Genomic DNA, 20557 nt, shown 5'->3' on the forward strand with positions numbered 1-20557 from the left:
TCAGGTCCTTGAGAGAACACTCGGATTAGATAAATAGAGTGCACGCGAAAGTCACCCTAGTCACTATCTCTGTGTCACTATGTAATTACGAGTAGGTATATTTATTTAATTCTACTGTAAGTACTTACACACCGTAAATTCTAGTGTCACTATGTAATTACGAGCAGGTATATTTATTTAATTCTTACTGTACTTACATACCGTAAATTCTATATGTATCTATTAAATATACTGGTTCTCTTGAACCCGTAAGTCGCCTGTTCTTGATAGCAATAGGAACACCATCTTGGCTGGAAGCATAATCCTCAGTAGGCACATTATAAGGTATTTAAATGCACGCGGACTTTCTTAAGAGACCTTAGATATGTTTGACTCATATGCAGATGCAGATTCCGAGTATATCTTTTCTTTATTTGAATACGGCTTTTGTGAGCGTGAGCTAAAACTCACAGTGTAGATTGGATATATTTAGGGTGCAAAAACTGAGCCCATGGATTCATAACATATTTCTAATTTTTTGTAGTTTAAAAAAATGCGGAAACGTGCATGTGACTCCAGTGAAGTTTCATGTGCCCATAGACTACGGTAACCGCTTCTCATCATGGAGGCCTTATACTGGTTTTCCATGATAGTCATAAAAATAAACTAAAATTGAATTATTGAGGTTCCAGGTCACCTCCTTGCGGTACACCTCAATTCCCCTTAAAATCTTCGTAGGTTTTTAAGTAGGCGTTTTATGTTGTGAGCAATGACCAATTAGTTACTGCCACCGACGCCGGACAGAATGATGAAGATTTTATTGTACGAGCATAATGGGTAGTACGCATGTGTATGGGTCTGTATGGCTGGCAATAAGTTGCGAGGCAACAAAAGCTGCCACAGGCGATGCGCCCACGCTGCACTTGATTGTCTAGGCGTAGACCAGTTAATGAGGATTTTTTCGTGTAAAGTTGCTTACTTACTCCTCTTGCGCAGCGACCCAAACAGTGACTTGGCCTCCAACACGACTTCTGGTCACTGATCCCGGTCCTGTGCTGTTTCTCGCCAGTCTTTAACCTGGAGCTCGCTTAGATCAGCGTCCACCACATCCGCCCATGCATACCATAAGGCAGTCAGAGTCGGGCCACGCTGATTTACATGCCAAATGCTACGTCAAGTATAGAGCTTATGCGTTTTTACTGCCAAGTTTGTGCAAAGTAAACGTGGTCAGAGTTTAACAAGTCTTAACACAACTTCGAAATAAATAATATTATAACCACAATAGCTCATTGATTGAACTAACTGGTGGGGCATGTGTGAAAAATAAAACGGATGAGTAACTTTAGAAGCGACGTGGCTCCTTGGATTATGAGTTGGATCTAAAATATGCCAGAGCCGCAGATTTATAGTTTCACTATTCATAATATTCTCAAGAATTTTAATAATTCAATTTCTAGAAACTGAAAATAAATGTCATATTATATTATACCTACTAAGAAAAAGTGACCAGGGCCTCCAGTGCCCCAGGCTGGAATCGAACCAGCGTCCTCTGCTATCGCGGCAAAATAATTTAATTTAATTGGTTCTAATAGGTACTTCCAACAGTAATTCAATTGCTTCCTTCCTTCAATGAAATCTAAGATATCAACCACCCAAAAATTCTAATTATGTAATTTTTTTAAGTAGTATGTAGTTTTATTTTAATGTTAATTTAGTTTCAATTTGTTTAGTTTATAGATAGTTTTAATGTTTTCTTTTGTATTAATTAGTTACTTTTTACTGTGGTATTGAAACATTTAATCTGACGTGAACGAAATAACTTACTTTTAACCTGGCCAGATATCTAAACTTCAGTGTCCACGTTTTTAACTTCCACACAACACCTTTATCAAAAAACCGGCCAAGTGCGAGTCGGACTCGCGTTTCTAGGGTTCCGTACATAAGTCCGACTCACGCTTGACATCACATTTGTAATAGGTTTTCCTGTCACCTATAGGTAAAGAACTATTTTGTGTATTTTTTCAAAATTTTAGACCCAGTACTTTCGGAGATAAAGGGGGAGGGTGGTAATTTTTTGGCTATTTTCTTAAATAACTTCGAACCTATGTATTTTAAAATTATAAAAAAATATGTCCATCTTTGGGTCACTAATTTACATATGTGTACCAAATTTCAACTTAATTGGTCCAGTAGTTTCCGAGAAAATAGCCTGTGACAGACGGACAGACAGACAGACGCACGAGTGATCCTATAAGGGTACCGTTTTTTCCTTTTGAGGTACGGAACCCTAAAAATGCGTAGGTTTTCACTTTAGTTAGAACTACTTTCGCTTTTACTTTAACTTGCGTGCCTCCCCATGTTTTTGTGTCAATGTTCCTTTGCCTATTCAGTCATAAACAACAACAAATATACTTTAACAATTTTAAGAAAGTGGTCGATAAAAAATAAATAAATATTATAGAAACATTTTAAACAGATCGACATAATCTCTCAGCAAGCTCTTAATATAAGTAGGCATCATTCAACATTCACAATTTCACTAAAATACCAGTTGTAGAAACGATAATGTATTTCCATTAAAGATACAAATTGATACGAGATACAGATGTCACGTGGGAGTCTTTATGTTATGCTCATAATTCGTACATTGTCGGCGGAACGCCAACATTCAATAAGGTAAAATAAATATGTATAAATGTTTTACTTTTGCTGTATTCTTTTATAGAAATATTTATCGAATTAGTTCCAAATATACATTTAAGCTAATCTTAAGCTCTTCACTTTCTTAAATTTAATATAAGTACTGTTCTGGAATATGAACTAGAGCAAAAAAATTATGGCGTGATAGATTTTTCGCATAATACGAAATAGTGCCTCATCTAACAAGTTCAAAATCTGCTTCCACTTACTACTCGTACGAGATGCACAATTGAAAACATCCCATAAATATTTTTTCCATGTCCGCGATATTTTTTCCCTATCAACTAAAAATTTTCTAGAAACTTCTCGCATTTCTTTCAAAGCAACAATAAACTTACGCTGCAAAAACTGCAAACTGGGTTAGATAACACTAGCCCTTAATTGCATTGTTGTGTTGTGCTGAACACGAAATAGCACGTAATGAACTTAGAATTACTGGGAACGAACGAGAATGTTATGCAACACGACATGGACGCTAACAAGACTTCTGGTAAAAAAATAAGTAAATTTACCGTTCATATTCAAAACCCCTAGTGTAAATTTCATTCAATATCGTGACGAGCGTTCGCGTTTGCGTTATGTCTATTTTTGTATGTAATTTGGAACAGCGCGCCAAGCGGGACGTTTTGGAAACTCAAAATCCCATACAAAATGACATTTAACGCAAACGCGTACGTCTCGTCACGGTATCGAATGAAGTTTACACTAGGTGTACAGAGTACAGGCTAAACCACCTATAAACAATCTAATGTGTCATTATTAACGAGATTTTTTGCAGTAACGTATCCTGCAGTAACGCTTTCCTCAGCAGTATTGAAGACTTTATTGCTGCCGGAAATGTCAAAATCGATATTGCTGCCCGGTTTCTTGGCATTTACAGCAGTAATGTTAGTGTTGTTTGAATTTGAACGGTACCTTAATTCGATTTTATAGGAATTCAACTGATGAAGTACCTCCCTCTCATATAAGAGTATGTATTATACACTTACATTGCACGTCTACAAACAGTAAAACCGCCAGTGCGAGTCGGACTCGCACACGAAGCGTTCCGTACCATTATCTATAAAAACGGTCACCCATCCAAGTACTGACCCCGCCCGACGTTGCTTAACTTCGGTCAAAAATCACGTTTGTTGTATGGGAGCCCCTCTTAAATCTTTATTTTATTCTGTTTTTAGTATTTGTTGTTATAGCGGCAACAGAAATACATCATCTGTGAAAATTTCAGCTGTCTAGCTATCACAGATCACGAGATACAGCCTGGTGACAGACAGACGGACGGACGGACGGACGGACGAACGGACAGCGGAGTCTTAGTACTCAGGTCCCGTTTTTACCCTTTGGGTACGGAACCCTAAAAAACGATCTTTTCACACGTTTCACTGTCTACATTTTATTCCTCCAATCCTCTAGGTTATAGTATTCCCACACAACAAATCTAGACGGTCCGTACCGTAAGCCACTCTATATTTAAAAGGCATGAATATTATTACAATATGAAATGGGAGGAGACATGCAATCCTGAGAGTTCAATCCGCGCAGCTTTGCTGGATATCGAATTGCAAATGGCCACAGAAAATGTAGCATTTAACGCCTCGCCGACCTGAGAACGACTTCCATTTAGTGGTGGACTATGTGCGACGAATCTTGAACATCCTTAACGTACAAATTGGATTCAGACTACATCAGCATTACTGCTACAGAGTAGTGCAGCGCGACAATACTGCCGACTGAATTACTTCCGTAAATGTCAATTCGATGTTGCTGTTCATACTTAAAATTGCAAATGGCCACAGAAAATGTAGCATTTAACGCCTCGCCGATCTGAGAACGACATTCATTGAGTGGCGGACCCCGTATAACGAATCTTAATCATTCCTTCAATCTTGGCTACTATAAACAGCATGGTAAGGAAAACGCAAAGTGACAAGGTCCAATACGGAACTTTGATCTGACCAACATCGCAGGGAATCGTTGGACAAAGTGAAGGTTAACGCGTGTAACGCTCCTTATGCTGAACAAGTGCGTTAAAACTGATTCTGTACGTAGACACGTTAGTAAGTTCAACATTCTAAGTAAGAAGGCACAGGAAGAATTTCTAGTAAGGCATTGATTTTTAGTAAACAACAACCACATATCTCTACACTCTGGACCATGTTTAAAAGCCTAATTATAGAAGTAATAGATAATACTGATTCAAAATGTTTCTATGAACGATATTCGTCGCATACAACCGGCACGTTACAAATGCTTACAATCAACTGGGTCCAGGCGAGTGCGGTTGCGACAGTACGGACCGGGAGGTTTAGAATATCAACAATACTTAAGCGAGCGTGTGGTCCCCCTGCGCCGAACGGCCGGTGCGTACTCCACCAGATGAGCTTTCGAAATAGGAGCTCTAAATGCAAGCGATGCCATTCGATCGGCTCCAGACCTTGTAATGGCTCTCATACATATATGTAGTATGAATTCAATTGCACACTCAAATTGATTCTGTCCTCGGAGATACAGTTTTCAATGGAAGTTATAACGGTAAAAGACGGGAACGGTATCAATGGTGTGTGAATCGGAATGGTTTACCTATAAGTTATAGCTGGAAGTGCAGTCTTGCGATTGAAGTAATTGGTGGGCCACAACTCTATTTTGACTAGTGATGTGTCGTGATTTTTTTTGTTACTGGGAATATTGTAAATATAGTTGGTCAAGCAGATCTTGTCAGTAGAAAAAGGTGGCAAATTTGAAAAATGTAGGCGCGAAGGGATAATCGTCTCATAGAAAATTTGAATTTCGCGCCTTTTCCTACTGACAAGATTTGCTTGACCATCTATAAATGCGTTACAATTTTGTTATATCCTTCCGTTGTCTGGAATCATTTAATTTAAATGTGGAAAACAAAACTTCAACGTTGTTATTTAATTTTCAATGTTCTAAAAGTTTTTCTCCCATATGCTCGGGAAAATTCACCGTTTTGTAGCAATAATAGAAGTTCTTAATTTTGGACAAACTCAAAAAAAATCTAAACGAATATTTTATTGTTTTATTTTACCGGATTATTTTATTGTATGAGTTGAAATATTGCTTTTGAGTATGACATATATTACATATTCTCCTGAGTCCGAAATATTCCAGAGCACTTGATCAGATTCCCGGTCTAGGAACATTCCCAACGTTCCCAGGCTCTGCCCATCACTAATTTTAACTGCTGACTATAACCATTGCGGAATCCGCAAGTTATGCGTTAAAATAACGTCTTACGCGGTTGTGAAATTGCCCGCGAGATGGCGCTTTGGATAAAGTTATTAAGTTAAGACTTTAACCGTTACTTTCTAGATTCCTTTAGGATTCTAGTTTGCACATTAATGTGACTTGTAATTGCAGTTTGCAATGTACGTAGGTATATGAGGCGTCTGTGTAATTCAACCCATCGGAATGACTTAGGATGTTAAACACTTTAGCCATAGATAAATATTATATTAAATAAATATTATAGGGACATTCTTACACAAATTGACTAAGCCCCACGGTAAGCTCAAAAAGGCTTGTGTTGTGGGTACTCAGACAACGATATATATAATATATAAATACTTAAATACATAGAAAACAACCATGACTCAGGAACAAATATCTGTATCATCATACAAATAAATGCCCTTACCAGGATTCGAACCCGGGACCATCGGCTTCATAGGCAGGGTCACTACCCACTAGGCCAGACCGGTCGTCAAGATACATATAAAAAACCGGCCAACTGCGAGTCGGGCTCGCGTTTGTAGGGTTTCGTACATAAGTCCGACTCACGCTTGACTGCACATTTCTAATAGGTTTTTCTGTTATCTACAGGTTAAGAACTATTTTGTGTATTTTTTTCAAATTTTTAGACCCAGTAGTTTCGGAGATAAAAGGGGGGAATGGTCATTTTTTGGCTATTTTCTTAAATAACTTCGAACCTATGTATTTTAAAATTATAAAAAAAACATGTCCATCTTTGGGTCACTCATTCACATATGTGTACCAAATTTCAACGTAATTGGTCCAGTAGTTTCCGAGTAAATAGGTTGTGACAGACGGACAGACAGACAGACGCACGAGTGATCCTATAAGGGTTCCGTTTTTTCCTTTTGAGGTACGGAACCCTAAAAAATACTTATTTGTTCATTATATTATCTGTATCTTGGCCAGCTGGCCAAGCTCGTGTCAGACCTGTCAAATGAAATAAAATAAAATGCGTTTATTTTGCTTAACATTATGTACAGATAAGATGGTAGAGTCAATGTCCAGATAATGTCAATACCTTATAATATTTTGCATGCCTACTAGAGGCATGCAAAATATTTTTCACCTCAGCAGCTCGAACAAGGGTACTTTGCTTCTTAAAAACAGTGAGCAAAATCGCATTTTGCTCACTGAGTTAGACAAAATGAGTGAGCAAAATCGCATTTTGCTCACTGAGTGAGACAAAATGTCATTCAAATGACCTTTATAGTCAAATGTCATTTCAACATGCGGGGTCTAATACAAGTTCGATATACTTGGGTTCTATTATCTCTGTCCCTCTAGGTATGTTCTCACTGCTTAGGGTGAAACATTTTGTGTACTACACGAGATCAAAGTTATTTACATCTCGTGCGCTTTTGAATCCCTTACTACGCTCAAGATTCTAAATTAGATTCACTCGCTACGCTCGTGAATCTATTATAGAATCTTTCGCTTGCACGGGACTCAAAATAAGCACTCGAAGAAATATCAAACTTTGATCTCTTGTTGTACAAATAACTATTTTCAAAGCTTTTTCAAAAGGTATTATTTTATACACTTAAATCTATAAAAAAAAAACATAAAAGAGCGAAATTTTACGACACTTATCCACGTACTTTATACAGTAGGCAATTTTTTCGGTTATATCGGAGTTTTTCCTTTCAATTGACCTTTAAATCCATTTTTTTTCTTATTCTGGTTATGTAATTAAAATCGTGTACGTAGGTAAATTATAAATAAAATGCTTACTTTAGAACAACATTACCTACACAATCTACACATACCTATTCCGAGAAAGAGATACTGCCGGCCTAGCCAAGGTTACAATCGCTATCGCTTCGACATCGAAAAGCATTATGTCTCTCTATCACTCTTCCAAATTAGCGCGACAGTGACAGGTGCGTTTCGATCGCTACGGAGCGTAATCGATTGGCATCTTGGCTACGCGGCCTGAGACTTCTCCTTCGATTATAAACAAAAACGTTATGTAAACGGTATGTGTAACATCCTAACTTCAGTAAAAGAGCCAGAACATTCTGCCCTAGGCGTTTCCATGTTTCCATTGCCCCAACTAATCTGGTTATATTCAAGATTATGCCAGATTTAAGGGAGATATGAAAGCAAGCCCCGGGGTCAACTCGGCTAATCTTGGACCCCACTTTGCCTTATTTAAATCTTTGTTTAGGACCAATTGCATTATCAACATCGGTAATGTCTGGAAGGGGAAATGAGTTCCGGAGGGAAGTTTGTTTGCGTTGGTATTTATTTGTTTACATTCGCTATCAAAACTAATTATTTAAATAATATTGAAATAAATAAATAAATAAATATTATAGGACAATTTTACACAAACAAATTGTTGTGGGTACTAGACGACGACGATATATATAATATACAATACACACGTATATAAATACTTATATACATAGAAAACATCCATAACTCAGGAACAAATATTTGTGATGAACACACAAATAAATGCCCTTACCAGGATTCAAACCCGGAACCTCCTGCTTCGTAGGCAGGGTCACTACCGACTAGCCTAGGAGGCCGTTAATTGAACTTTTTCTAAATTTAAAATATAACGATAGATTAAGTTGTATCACACTAGTGCCCTAACTTAATAGTTTAAGGAATTCACCAATCGAAACTTAAATAATGTGATTTTAATAACAAAACTTCCGTGAGATTCCTTCCATATTAAATATAATTATTAAGAACGGACTGCGCTGCGCGGGTCCGTCACCGTCAATGCAAGCTCCTGATGATACTGCTCGGTACGGAGTGAAACATGTCGAGCGTTTTTCGACTTAAAATACGTGAGTGACCCGTTCTAATATATTTAAATAATCTCTCAATCCGATACATTTTTCGTTTTCGATTGGCGTTTATTTGAAAAACGTTTATCATCTTGACCATGGTCTCTAATCTATTTTGTATATAAACTCAGTATATTTAGTAAATTTATGTTTTAATAAATACATAAATTTTCGTTCCAAATATTAAAGGAAAATCTTATTAAAAACCAATAACGACACCAGCGCGGATAAACTTATTTTTGGTATAAAATTTAAATTATGATTAATAATATCTCGGCCTATCGATTCATCGCTTGTCTTTTATGAATTCCCGATAGCCGTTACCTCTACAAATATTTTATATGAAAATTTAATCTCGTTACGTCAACCTGGACTTTGAGATCATTCTCAAAACTGTAGACATTTTTAAATTTTAAGACGAATTAAAAAAGTTATTCAAATAATATTTGGTGGGTTACTGATTTTATAATAATTACCAACTATTTTTACAAATACTCATTATTTAAGACAAATTATTTGTAAATTAATAAAAAAATTACAACAAATAAACTAGGTAATTTTTAAAGGCTAAAGCTATTTCTTAAATTCAGTAATGAATGGCTATTAACATCATTCTTGGTTTTGTATTTAAAAAAAATGGTGCGATTACTGCAATTATTCACGTCAAAATAAAACCCTATAATATAAATTATTAACATCAACCTAACGCATTGTTTGATCCGTCTTCGCGGCAATAACATTAAGTTACTCATAACATAACATAAATATCCTTAAATTCAAATTAATAACTTCCTACTTACAAATCACTTGTGGCTCCCCAAAAAACCATTTGACATATACAAGATCTGAATTGACTCCACAAATCAGCCAAATCTCAGCAAAACCAAATTCTCTATCATACTTTATACTCAAGAATAAGCCCCCGAGCACGTGCGAGTCACGTGACTCTCCGGATTAAGCCAGAGGCAGATAATTAACTGAGCAAAATGGTGGCACCGGCCACGATCAATAGAGAGGGATTGGTCCCAATTTGAAGTAAGTCATTATTTTTGATTGGTCGATTTGGAGTAATTAGTGGGTTTTTATTTTTATTGTTATTTGAAAAGTTCCCAAAGGGTGCAGACTGCAGATTATTCTGAAATACATTTTTTAATGAGTCTCTTATAGATGCCAGTGCAGTGGACTTTAGTAGGTCAACTAGCTTCAATAGTTAGAAATGTAAAAGCCTATAGCCGGTCAAACAAATTAATCAAATTTTCGATACGATAAGCTTTCGCGCCTACATTTGCAAATTTGCCGCTTTTTTCTACTGACGGAAATTGCTTGACAGAGTTTAATTGATTGTGGTTACAAAATTTAGTCACGTGTTTTTAAAATATTATATTTTAAACGTCTTGATTAATAATCATCATTAATAATGATTGACAACTTTAATATGTATATCCTTGAACATTTTTATATTTTAATTAATGTTTAATACTTCGCTTCGACAGAATGTTTTCATGACCATTAAAGGTATTTTAGATTTCAAACGTTTGTCATTTGGTCTAAAAATACTCCCTTCCTTTCATGTTTGCGAATCTGGGTTAGACCTTCAAACTTTTAACGAATCCGTAAAGCTTCAGAAAGTCAACTCTAACAGGCGATTTCCATCGTGTCAGATTGCTAAACCGGGATTGTAACTTAAGAACATTGTCAACGTGGAGTGGAAGGTAAATCCCTTGATTGACAAAGTCCTTTACATTCAAGGGGCGTGCAAATACTCCCTTACGGCAGGTGTCTTATTGCTAAGAAAATGTTTTCAAAGTACTTCCAGTTGCCAAAATTTCGCCTTTTATATTCCGTGTTTGGAGAATGAAATGTGTTTTTTTAACGATTTTCTGGCGTGTGTTTTGTTCGATTGTTATTTGTTTTCGAAAGTAAATATTTTCAGTTGGCGACTGTGTTAACATAGTGTTGCTAAAAATGGCTTTTGTTTTGTTTCTGTGCTAGTCATTGAAATTGCAAAAAAAGAGTCGTTGCTGATGAAATAATAGCTTCATAATATTTTTATTATTTTTAGTGTCTCGCTTCACTGTCCTCTGAAAAAACTCCAAATCGAAAATATTCTTCTGATATCAGTCGGTTTTTAGAAAACGCCTCTTTTATTACTTTATTTTTCTTATAAAGAGCAACCTGCAATAACTTAGTATGTCTAGGATAAACAACACAATAACATCAATAAAACTGTAGTGTTATATTTTTATGACACCAATAAATAAGTTTAAACAAACAAACATTGTGGAGCGGCCGATTACAGTTTGGTGGCACCGAGCAACGATGCGATTCAGTTAGGGGGATGGAACACGTCGCGACTTGTTTTAACCCCTAACGAAATGAGAGAGGCATTAAAAGTTTAACTTGTGTCTATGTGTGTGTCTGTGGCATCATGGCTTCCTGGCTTCATGAAATGAGTGTGGCTTATGGAACGAAAAGTTACAATGTAGGTAATTCATCACATTAGTCAGGACACATTCTTCTTCTTTCTAGCCTTATCCCATTTACTTGGGGTCGGCTCTCCTTATAGGTACGGCGTCGCCAGGAGCGTCTGTCCTGGGTCGACTCTGGTGGGATTCTTTCTTCTTTAAGGTTTACAAAACTTATTTATGTTATCTTTGCAGAAAAGGTAATTCATCACATTAGTCAGGAACCGTTCTTCTTCTTCTTAGCTTTATCCCATTTACTTGGGGTCGGCTCTCCTTATAGGTACGGCGTCGCCAGGAGCGTCTGTCCTGGGTCGTCTCTGGTGGTATCCTTCTTCTTTATGGTTCTTTTTTTATAAAACTTATTTATGTTATCTTGGGGTTGCCGCGTCCCCTAGGCTTCTCACTTATCTCTCGCAACTTTCTCGTCATTAAATTTAATAGTTCTCTGTGATCTTGACTGAATTGCCCTTGTTCCTTAGACAATTTAGAAAACTTTAACATATAAGTGAAAAAATAGTAATTAAACTGCGTTTCGCCCGCTCCGTGTATAGGCAAACCGAAAGCACGCAGTTACATAGTCCGCCGGTTTAATCTATCCGCGTTTACGCGTCGTTTGCCTCCAACAACCGACTCAATGGCGGATTGCCGAAATGGCCCGCTTTTTATCTTCGTTATGACGTCAATCATTTACTTTTTCTTTGTTTCACATATTGCTGGGTACAGTCAGAAGCAGAAGTAACTATAGTTCGTTTTTTTAGCATTAGAAATAAGCTAAACAATCTTGATGTGTCTTTTAATTAAAAAACACATTTTAAAAATAAGTTACGGCAAATATGTAACAATTATGAATCTCATACGATCATTTATAGTCTTCTGCTTTCATAAGTAATAATTATTGATTTTAAAAAGCGTTTTCAATTAAAAGACATGTTAAGATCGCTTACCTTCTTTCAAGTTCTTTCTAATGCTAAAAAAAACAAATATACGCGAGTGTGGTGTTCAAAATGATCACTTATTTTTGAGAAAATAATAGCGTGTGTAGATCATTTTAAACAACATGTCTGCACACTAATTATTGAAATCTAGGGAAAATAATTTCTTACAGAAAATCTGTCTTTTATCTGTATTCCACTACATACCCACAATCTTTTCTAGAGTAAAAAAAAATATACCACAAAATGAGACATTTTAACCGGTAACATGGACTAAAAGTAAACTATAACCAACATAACAGCTTATCATGTTGAGACATTATACTAGGCCGCATAAATATCTTAGATGTCAAGATACAATTACCAGCGCCATTTGAAGCAATTCTAGCACAGTATCTCCATTGCCTGCTGCAATAACTACCGCACATTACCATAAAGTCATAAGTACCGTATACGTCCTACTAAGATACTCCCTTTTATTACAATAGCAAAATTTCTAAACTAGGATAAAACAGCTAAAGTTTATAAACTTTGCAACGGTGCTTAGGCCTTTTCATTCCAAAACTTTGCGCTATAAATCGATGTGTTGCTCGCTAACGCTCTCATAACACTACATTCTTGTTTGATGCTCATTTACAGAGGTAAATAGCCAATAGGGCCGTGTAAACGCGCCATTATCTCTTCATGAGGCCTTTATGCACGCATTTAAAGTGGCTTAGAGGGTTAATTATGTGGTTGTGCGGTTTAAAGTGAGATCAGGTAGATTAAAACTATTTATCCCACACGTGAAAAAGCAGAATTCTTCGGCCACACAGTCACACGTGGCACAGACACGCTAGAAAGGCGCATTATTACCGGGAGTGTCGACGGACGAAGGAGTAGAGGGCGTGCACCCAGTAGATGGTCAGATGTGGTCCAAAATACTACCCAGACTTCGCTCCAGACAACGATGCAGATGGCCGAAGATCGAGAGGCCTGGAGAGCAGTGATAGGAAGAATACCCCATAGGAGTTACGTCCCTCAGACATAAGGTCAAGAAGCCTCAGACCAAGAAGAAGAAGAAAAAGCAGCGTGGGTAGACCACCTACAAGGTTCAATGGATTTCTGGTTAAAAGGCTGCGGATATCCATTGTAGAGTCTGTGCGGAAAGAGAAGAGTCGAGGGATGTATGGGGCCCAATACATTCCATGCACGACTCTTCTCTTTCCGAACAGACTCTATCAATGAGGGCAACAAGGGATTGAATGGTGTCATTACTTGGGCGATGCTTTAAATAGGCTCCAAAACAGAATTGTTAAAACGAAAAATGCATCATCGCAGATATTAGTCATAGACAATAGGTACAGTGAGCAGCGATATTGCATGGAAAATTACGAATGAATTCATTGATAAATTCGCCATGCATTTTCACGGCTTCTCATAGAAGCTTATCCACCAAACTACTTCTAAGATAATACTGACGGATATCTATGTTTTATAGTGCATTAAAAATGAAATTGCTCATAAAAATAAAGAAGACCAAGTACTGACTGCCTGTACACGCTCATAAAACGTATAGAAATTAAAAACAACGTCGCAAGTAACAAGAATTTTTACCGTCCCATAAATACTTTTGTCTGTTTTACTGACTGTCATAAACTAAGATATGTTAAACTTACTAACATCACAAATGAATTTTGCTTCAATCACCGACCCATTCAATAATGAGTCTTAGAAGTTGAAGATTAAAGTTGGAGTTCCTCAGGGTACTGTGTTAGGAGTTTTTCATATCGTTCAAGCAGAAAACATTGGCAGAGCGCTTTGCCCATCATAAAGGGGGAAACTTTACAAATCTTCGGATTTCTTACGCTTTTAGGGGCACATAATATATTTATCTGCCCCTCGACACATTCACAATAGCCGGAGTTCGTCACTCGGGGGATTTGTTGGGACTCACATTGGCGCTGATTACGTAATTTTCATAAGACAAGTTACGAACCTTTGGGAGTTTGTCGTTTAGGTATAAATGAACATGCGAGAAAGTTTGAGAAGCGTGTATCGTTTGGGGCATGAAACAAGGTTCTTAAACTTTGTAAGCAAGTACAAAATATTTGACTAGGTAGATAATTATGTTTGGTGTTAAAAATATTCATTATTAAATTTAAAGCCCTTAACTAAAACAAATGCTGACATTGCGCCAAGACTTTATGAAAAGTGAAAAATCTCTTTGAAAATTATTTTATAATAATATTTTGCATACATTTTCATTTTAAGTATATTTTCAATATATAATACACACATTTTGCGTTGGAATTTTGAAATGCAGTAGTTTAAATTTTACTACATTTACTCGAGTAGGTAACACGTAGTTGAAGTCTACAAAAGATCAAAATTCAGTAGACTCAAACCACCGTTAGTACTAATATGGTTTTGTTATATTTACGTTTGCATAATTATCATTGAAAATTAGGGTTGTCAAAAATATCTTCCGTAGAGAGCCCTAACTTCAACTTCGCCTAATTAAGATTATTAAAATATTTTTTTACCAAGAATGCTGCGTAAAAAACGTTTTAACAAAAAAATAAAATATCTTAATACCTTTACTTTGCCACCCATCCCCAACTTCACTTAACGTAATTTTATTATGAAAATTTTAAAACTTAATCTAAATCTTAAATTATTAAACGCCCATGATACAAGTTACCGTGGACTTATGATTAAATACTAGTTTTATTGTTGTTCTTTTCTCAATCTCTTCCTGTACATATTTTTTCATTACGTAGTTTGTATGACAATCTATATTTTCATTAATATCCACGGATAGTGGTTCTGAAAAAAAAATTAGTAGTAGCATTTTGGTTATCAGAATAAAATTAGCCTGATAAGCCAATATTTTATCGTTGATTTAAGTACCTACTTTAAATATTATACAATATAAGCGATAAGTATCGCATTATACGCTCCTTGTTTGGAAATACTTCAGCAAGTGAAGCAATGTATAACAACAATATATTTAATCTCAAAATATGAAACTAGTGAAATACTTATTCCTAACTAATTTTAAAAATCGTATCTCTTAGTTTTTACAATGTTGGCATAGGCACCTGTGATAAATAGTTCAATGATATTAAACATTGATGTGAAGCCAGTGGAATTGTGAATAAACAAAAAGTTGTATATCAATAAACAATCTAAACATTCAAAATGGAAGAAAAAGATAATGTACCTGGTGACGTTAAGGTAGAGCAAGCAGAAGTGAAAACCCGTGTTGATCTAGACAAGATCTTAGTAGAAGAAATCGGTCAATTTGGATGGTTCCAGCTACGGACGTGGGCGTTGGCGGCAATCGCTGTAATATTTAGTGGATTTGCGTCCGCTGAATATGTGTTCACGACGGCGAGAATTAACACCAGGTATTTAAAAGTAACAGAATTAAAAAAGAATACTAATTTGATAAGTAGTAGTTGTAGTACACTTTATCATACAAAAATCAAAACTAAACAGGAAATAGTACATTAAAAAGGTAGATATTATTTTAGTCTCATTGACGTCCAAAATAATCAATCTCATAATTCTCATAAATAACCATAAAATAAATAATTTTCTAATTTTCTGTTACATCCATTTAAAAACAGCAGCTTCAGTAACTAGGCCTAGTGTAGGGTTGAACGTTTTCATGTTTATTTAAATGTAGATGTAACAAAACAACTCATAACATTCATAACGTTGCTTTTCAGGTGCCTCATCCCGGAGTGTGAATCTACAGACCAGCCCATCGAGTTCGCACCGTCATGGATTTTAAACGCTATTCCTCCTTCTGGCTCCTCATTCGATGGCTGCCAGCGTTTCGCCAACGTTTCGATTTATCAGCTCGATGACGTTTGTCCTGCTAGTCTGTTCGACTCTAGCAACGTCGTGGATTGTGAGGAGTACGTCTATGAGAATACTGACACTGTTGTCTACACTGTAAGTAATAGGGTGTTGCTTATTTCGTCGAAATTGAAATTTTCTATGTCTCACCCCCTTAAATTGTTCTCTTTCACTAAAAAACAAATCTGGATTTATTTCAGAATTTTTAATTTCGTTTTAGGGGTCGCTACCAAATTTAGAAAATTTGGATCCTTCATACATTATGATTGTTTTTTTTTTTTTAATTTTTCGTTTTTTTTAGTGAGACAGTGAGTCAAAGTATATGGAAGCTATTTATATGTAATTCAATAAGGTATAGTCAATATATAATTTTAAATAATTTTTATTCCTGTTTTAGGAGTGCGCACTGCTGAATGAATATTTAGAACGCCTAAAATACGCATAATAAGCTTTAAAAAAATAGTGGTATTATTTTATGTTAAACTGCACACTAATACACCCTGACCCGTAGTCTCATAAAAAAACGAGAAAAAAAAAACTAAAAAAAATTTATCTTGTATGAAGGGTCCAAATTTTCAAAATTCGGTAGCGACCCCTAAAACGTTCACAACACATTCTGAAAAAAATCCACATTTGTTTTTTAGTGAAAGAGAACAATTTAAGGGGATGAGACATAGAACATTTCAATTTCGACGAAATAAGCAACACCCTAATAAGTTAGCTAGGTACATTACTTACAGATTGCAATATTAGAGCACCTCAGCCGCTCCGATATATCTGATGGGGACCTGTACAGGGATAGGTAGTACTACCTATTCTCGTTACTTAACGAGAATTCTGATCTCTATCTTAGCCTAACAAATGTTACGGAGAAAAATATTTATTAACTGAGATGAATTCGTAGATGATAGGTATGTACATTGTAACTAGGTAGTAGTAGTACTGATAAAATTAATGTTTGTATAGGAACAGAGCTGAGGATAATATGGACGAAAAGATAACAACGAATAATTACAACCAATCTCGATATCATGATTAATAGTCGGAAAAAATTATCGGCATTATGATTGATATCAAAATTTCTTAATTATGTGTGATATTATGATATTTATGATTTATGATAAACGTTAGTTAAGCGTCGTTAGGTAAAAGATAACCCTCAATAGCCCATAAATTACAAGTAAGTAACGCAAAAATAGGATAATGAAAATAAAACTGGACTTAATTCAGTTCTGCTCAGATAAATATCGATTATAAAGCAATCATAATTGTTGATAATGTTGATTATAATCATCGCTTATATCACTATTTTTAAAGCTTATTGAGTTAAACAAGAGGAGTGCATTTGAACTCACAGTCATTGAAAACGGATTACTTTATAAATAATCCTCCATACAAACTGATCCGTTTATTTTGCTCGTGAATGTAGTTAACAATCGTGAACATGATAGGAAATTATATTGTCTTATTTAATTCTTACTACTAATTATTCATTAAAATAGAAATAATTACAAATAAGTTTTTGCAGCAATGCTGGTGCAGTGTGGATCGGGATGTAACCTTAATACTTTTATTTAAATTATTGATAATATTATTTTTCTCTGATTTCAGTTCGGGCTAGCATGTCGGGATTGGCAGCGCTCCTTCATTGGTACTGCGAGTGCGTTTGGAACACTAGCGTGCTTACCTATTACGGGTGAAAATTTCTTCTCAAAAATTTATCTATCCATTATAAGTACCTGCATAAATACGAAAAACACACGCTACAGTTAATGTTGCAACAAATAGTGCAATGGAATTCTTTCGGTGAAAATTTTAATTAAACATAATGAATTAAAATTGACCTGACTTCTTTGAGCACAACCTCGTTGTGTTTATTAATATCATTATAATTTTACTATAGGATTCGTATCGGACCGATGGGGGCGGCGTACGGCGCTGATTATCAATGCTATTATTCGTGCTTCTCTTGGCCTGAGCCGTTCGTGGACGAACACATATGTGGGTTTCACTCTACTGGAATTCCTTGAAGCCGCCTTAGGTGGTGGCGTCTTTACTTGTGCTTATATTTTAGGTAAGTTAGTGTTACATCACACAATTACTATTTCGTAGTTTGAAGGAGAGCGAGTATAAGATTATAGAATCTATTTTAATCACGCAAAGGTAGCACGTGCGGTTTTACTTAACAATAAACAAGGGATTAGCTGTCGGGGCCGGCTACAAATCGAAAGACTATAATTGCATCCATTCATAATAATATTGTTGCTCTTTCCATTTTGACAAGTCTTCATCACCATTAACCTAATTATTAACTTCAATGCTTTGTAAAAAAGTATATAACAGTAGTTTGTAACAGGATATGGTAATATTTGTGTCATATAGAAGCAACGTCAGCAACATCCACTTAAACTGACGAAATAATAACAATCTTAATGTATAACTTATAAGAATAAATTAATTAATTTAGTTGAAGTGGATGTTGCTGACTTTGCTCCTATATGACACATTTTATACAATTTTACATAACTGATCTCTTTTCCGATTGTTTTGTACAGTGATGGAGATGGTTGGACCTCGGATGCGTGTCGCGTTTGGAACTTCCATGAACTCCTCTTTCTCGGTCGGCTGCGTCATCGCTGGCCTATTGGCCTGGGCTTTCAACGACTGGCGCGACTTTACCCGCGCTTTATATATCCCAATGTTCATCATTAGCTTCTCCCTCTGGTTCGTCCCCGAATCAGTCCGCTGGTACATGAGCAAGGGACGTTACCAAGAATCTGAGACTGTTCTCAAAACAGCAGCAAGAATTAACGGAAGACAACTGTCAGACAAGTCGTTGGAAGCTTTGAGGGAATCAGTGGAAGAAGAGAAGAGGAAGAATGAGATGGAAGCGGAGAATAAAAAGAAAGAGCCGTGGTTAATAGTTCAAGTGTTCAGACATAAACCAATCTTGATACGGTGTTTAGTGTCGCCTTTCTGGTGGATAACCTTTACTATTGTTTACTACGGGTTGTCCGTAAATGTTGTGAACATATCAGGGAACCGCTATTTGAACTACGTGGCGGTATCTGCTGTGGAGATTCCTGGCTATTGGACGTCAATGTTCTTGTTGGGCATCATTGGGAGGAAGCCGGTGCTCATCGCCGCATTTTGGGTCTGCGCCGCCTGCCAAGCGGCATATGTTTTCATGCCTGACGGTAATACTTGCTTCTATTATTTCGTTACCTCGTTACATCTATTACTTACCTAAAAATACCGATGGAGTTTTAATTTTAATTAGTTGTATTATTTCCTTCAAAACCACATTGCTGTTTTGATGATCGGATAAAATTATGGAAACCAGGACAGAAGAACTCTTAAGTATTGCCTCACAGATTGTTTAATACTAGGTATTTTTGGGAATACTATCTAGGTTCAAAATAGTTTACAACCCTGGCAATGATTAACAAATAAGCATTCTTAATAAAGAGAAAACTCACGCATAAAATACCTCGTTAGTTGTACCTATGTGAAGTAGGTTGAAATCTATAGCCGTTTTCATTTTACCGCTTTAGAATTTATTAACCTTTTCTTGTTTATTTTTAAGGTTATTACGATTTTTCCCTGGCGGTGTACCTGATCGGCAAGTTCTCCATCGCCATGGTGTCCGCAGGGCTGTACGTGTATACAGCGGAGTTGTATCCTACCAGAAACCGCCACAGTCTGCTAGGTTACTCCTCCATGGTCGGAAGGATCGGGTCTATTCTAGCCCCCCTCACTCCAGCAATGGTAAGTTAAGGGGCCACGGCTAAGTAAAGTTTCCTTTGGAGGGTAGACTTAAAGTAATGTATTACTTTAACTAGTGCTAAATAGATAGTGGTACTGTCTTTAATCTACGGCGATATAACATTATCTAAGCTCTTTAAATGTCTGCTTATCGTAAACGCACATAATGTTTAGCTGATCGGCACAGATAAGTAACATTCATCATCATTGTAATATATTATCGAAACACAACAAACTGGACTTTGCAAAAACGCGGGATTGTAGCGTAGATTTTATAAATCTCTATATTATATTATCTAGGTGTATTTCAGGGGACATTTTTAAAGCTGTAGTCAGGAGAAATTTGGTTTAGTACCTTAGCGTAGGCAATATTTCTTGCGGAACTATCACAGATGAAGGTTACATTTAGTCTTAGTCTTTAAAATCGGTGTCTCTTTAACAGGGCAACTCCACATTTGACGAGCTACCGTTTGTCATATTCGGTTGCTTTGCGCTTCTCTCTGGGTGCTTAGTTTTCATCACGCCAGAGACCCTCGGTGCCAAATTCCCTGACACCATGGAGGAAGCTTCGAATATTGGCAAGAAGAAAGATGGCACTAAATAAAAATATATATTTGTAAGTGGACTGAATTTCATTCTAAAAACCTTTATACCAACCTCCATTCTCTCCCTCACACAAAACCACCGTTAGTACTCAAGTGATAATTTATTTTAGTTTGGATATCAAGCCCCGTAATCAATACTTTAATTCATTAAAAGTTAGGGTTGGCCCAAATATCTTTCTTAGAGAGCC

General features: G+C 36.3%; 1 protein-coding gene and 1 long non-coding RNA gene across 2 annotated transcripts in view; one reads left to right on the plus strand and one right to left on the minus strand.

Annotated features, from left to right (window-relative positions):
* Positions 1-20557, minus strand: part of LOC134794468 (uncharacterized) — a 379329-nt gene that overhangs the window by 9576 nt on the left and 349196 nt on the right. The gene's annotated exons all lie outside the window — the stretch shown is intronic.
* Positions 15268-20368, plus strand: LOC134794415 (organic cation transporter protein-like). Its single transcript, XM_063766226.1, has 7 exons — positions 15268-15542; positions 15867-16095; positions 17611-17695; positions 17903-18073; positions 18555-19196; positions 19586-19767; positions 20207-20368. Exons 1-7 carry the CDS (start codon positions 15334-15336, stop codon positions 20366-20368), a joined length of 1680 nt encoding a protein of 559 aa, XP_063622296.1. The 5' UTR covers positions 15268-15333.

The sequence above is a fragment of the Cydia splendana genome, chromosome 10 (assembly GCF_910591565.1).
Source record: "Cydia splendana chromosome 10, ilCydSple1.2, whole genome shotgun sequence".
NCBI lineage: Eukaryota > Metazoa > Arthropoda > Insecta > Lepidoptera > Tortricidae > Cydia > Cydia splendana.

Excerpts from the sequence above, each read along its gene's own strand:
- LOC134794415 (XM_063766226.1), top strand. The coding sequence starts at position 15,334 with ATGGAAGAAAAAGATAATGTACCTGGTGACGTTAAGGTAGAGCAAGCA. Across the intron at positions 15,543-15,866 it reads ACGGCGAGAATTAACACCAG|GTGCCTCATCCCGGAGTGTG; the intron begins GTATTTAAAAGT and ends GTTGCTTTTCAG. Across the intron at positions 19,768-20,206 it reads CCCCCCTCACTCCAGCAATG|GGCAACTCCACATTTGACGA; the intron begins GTAAGTTAAGGG and ends TCTCTTTAACAG.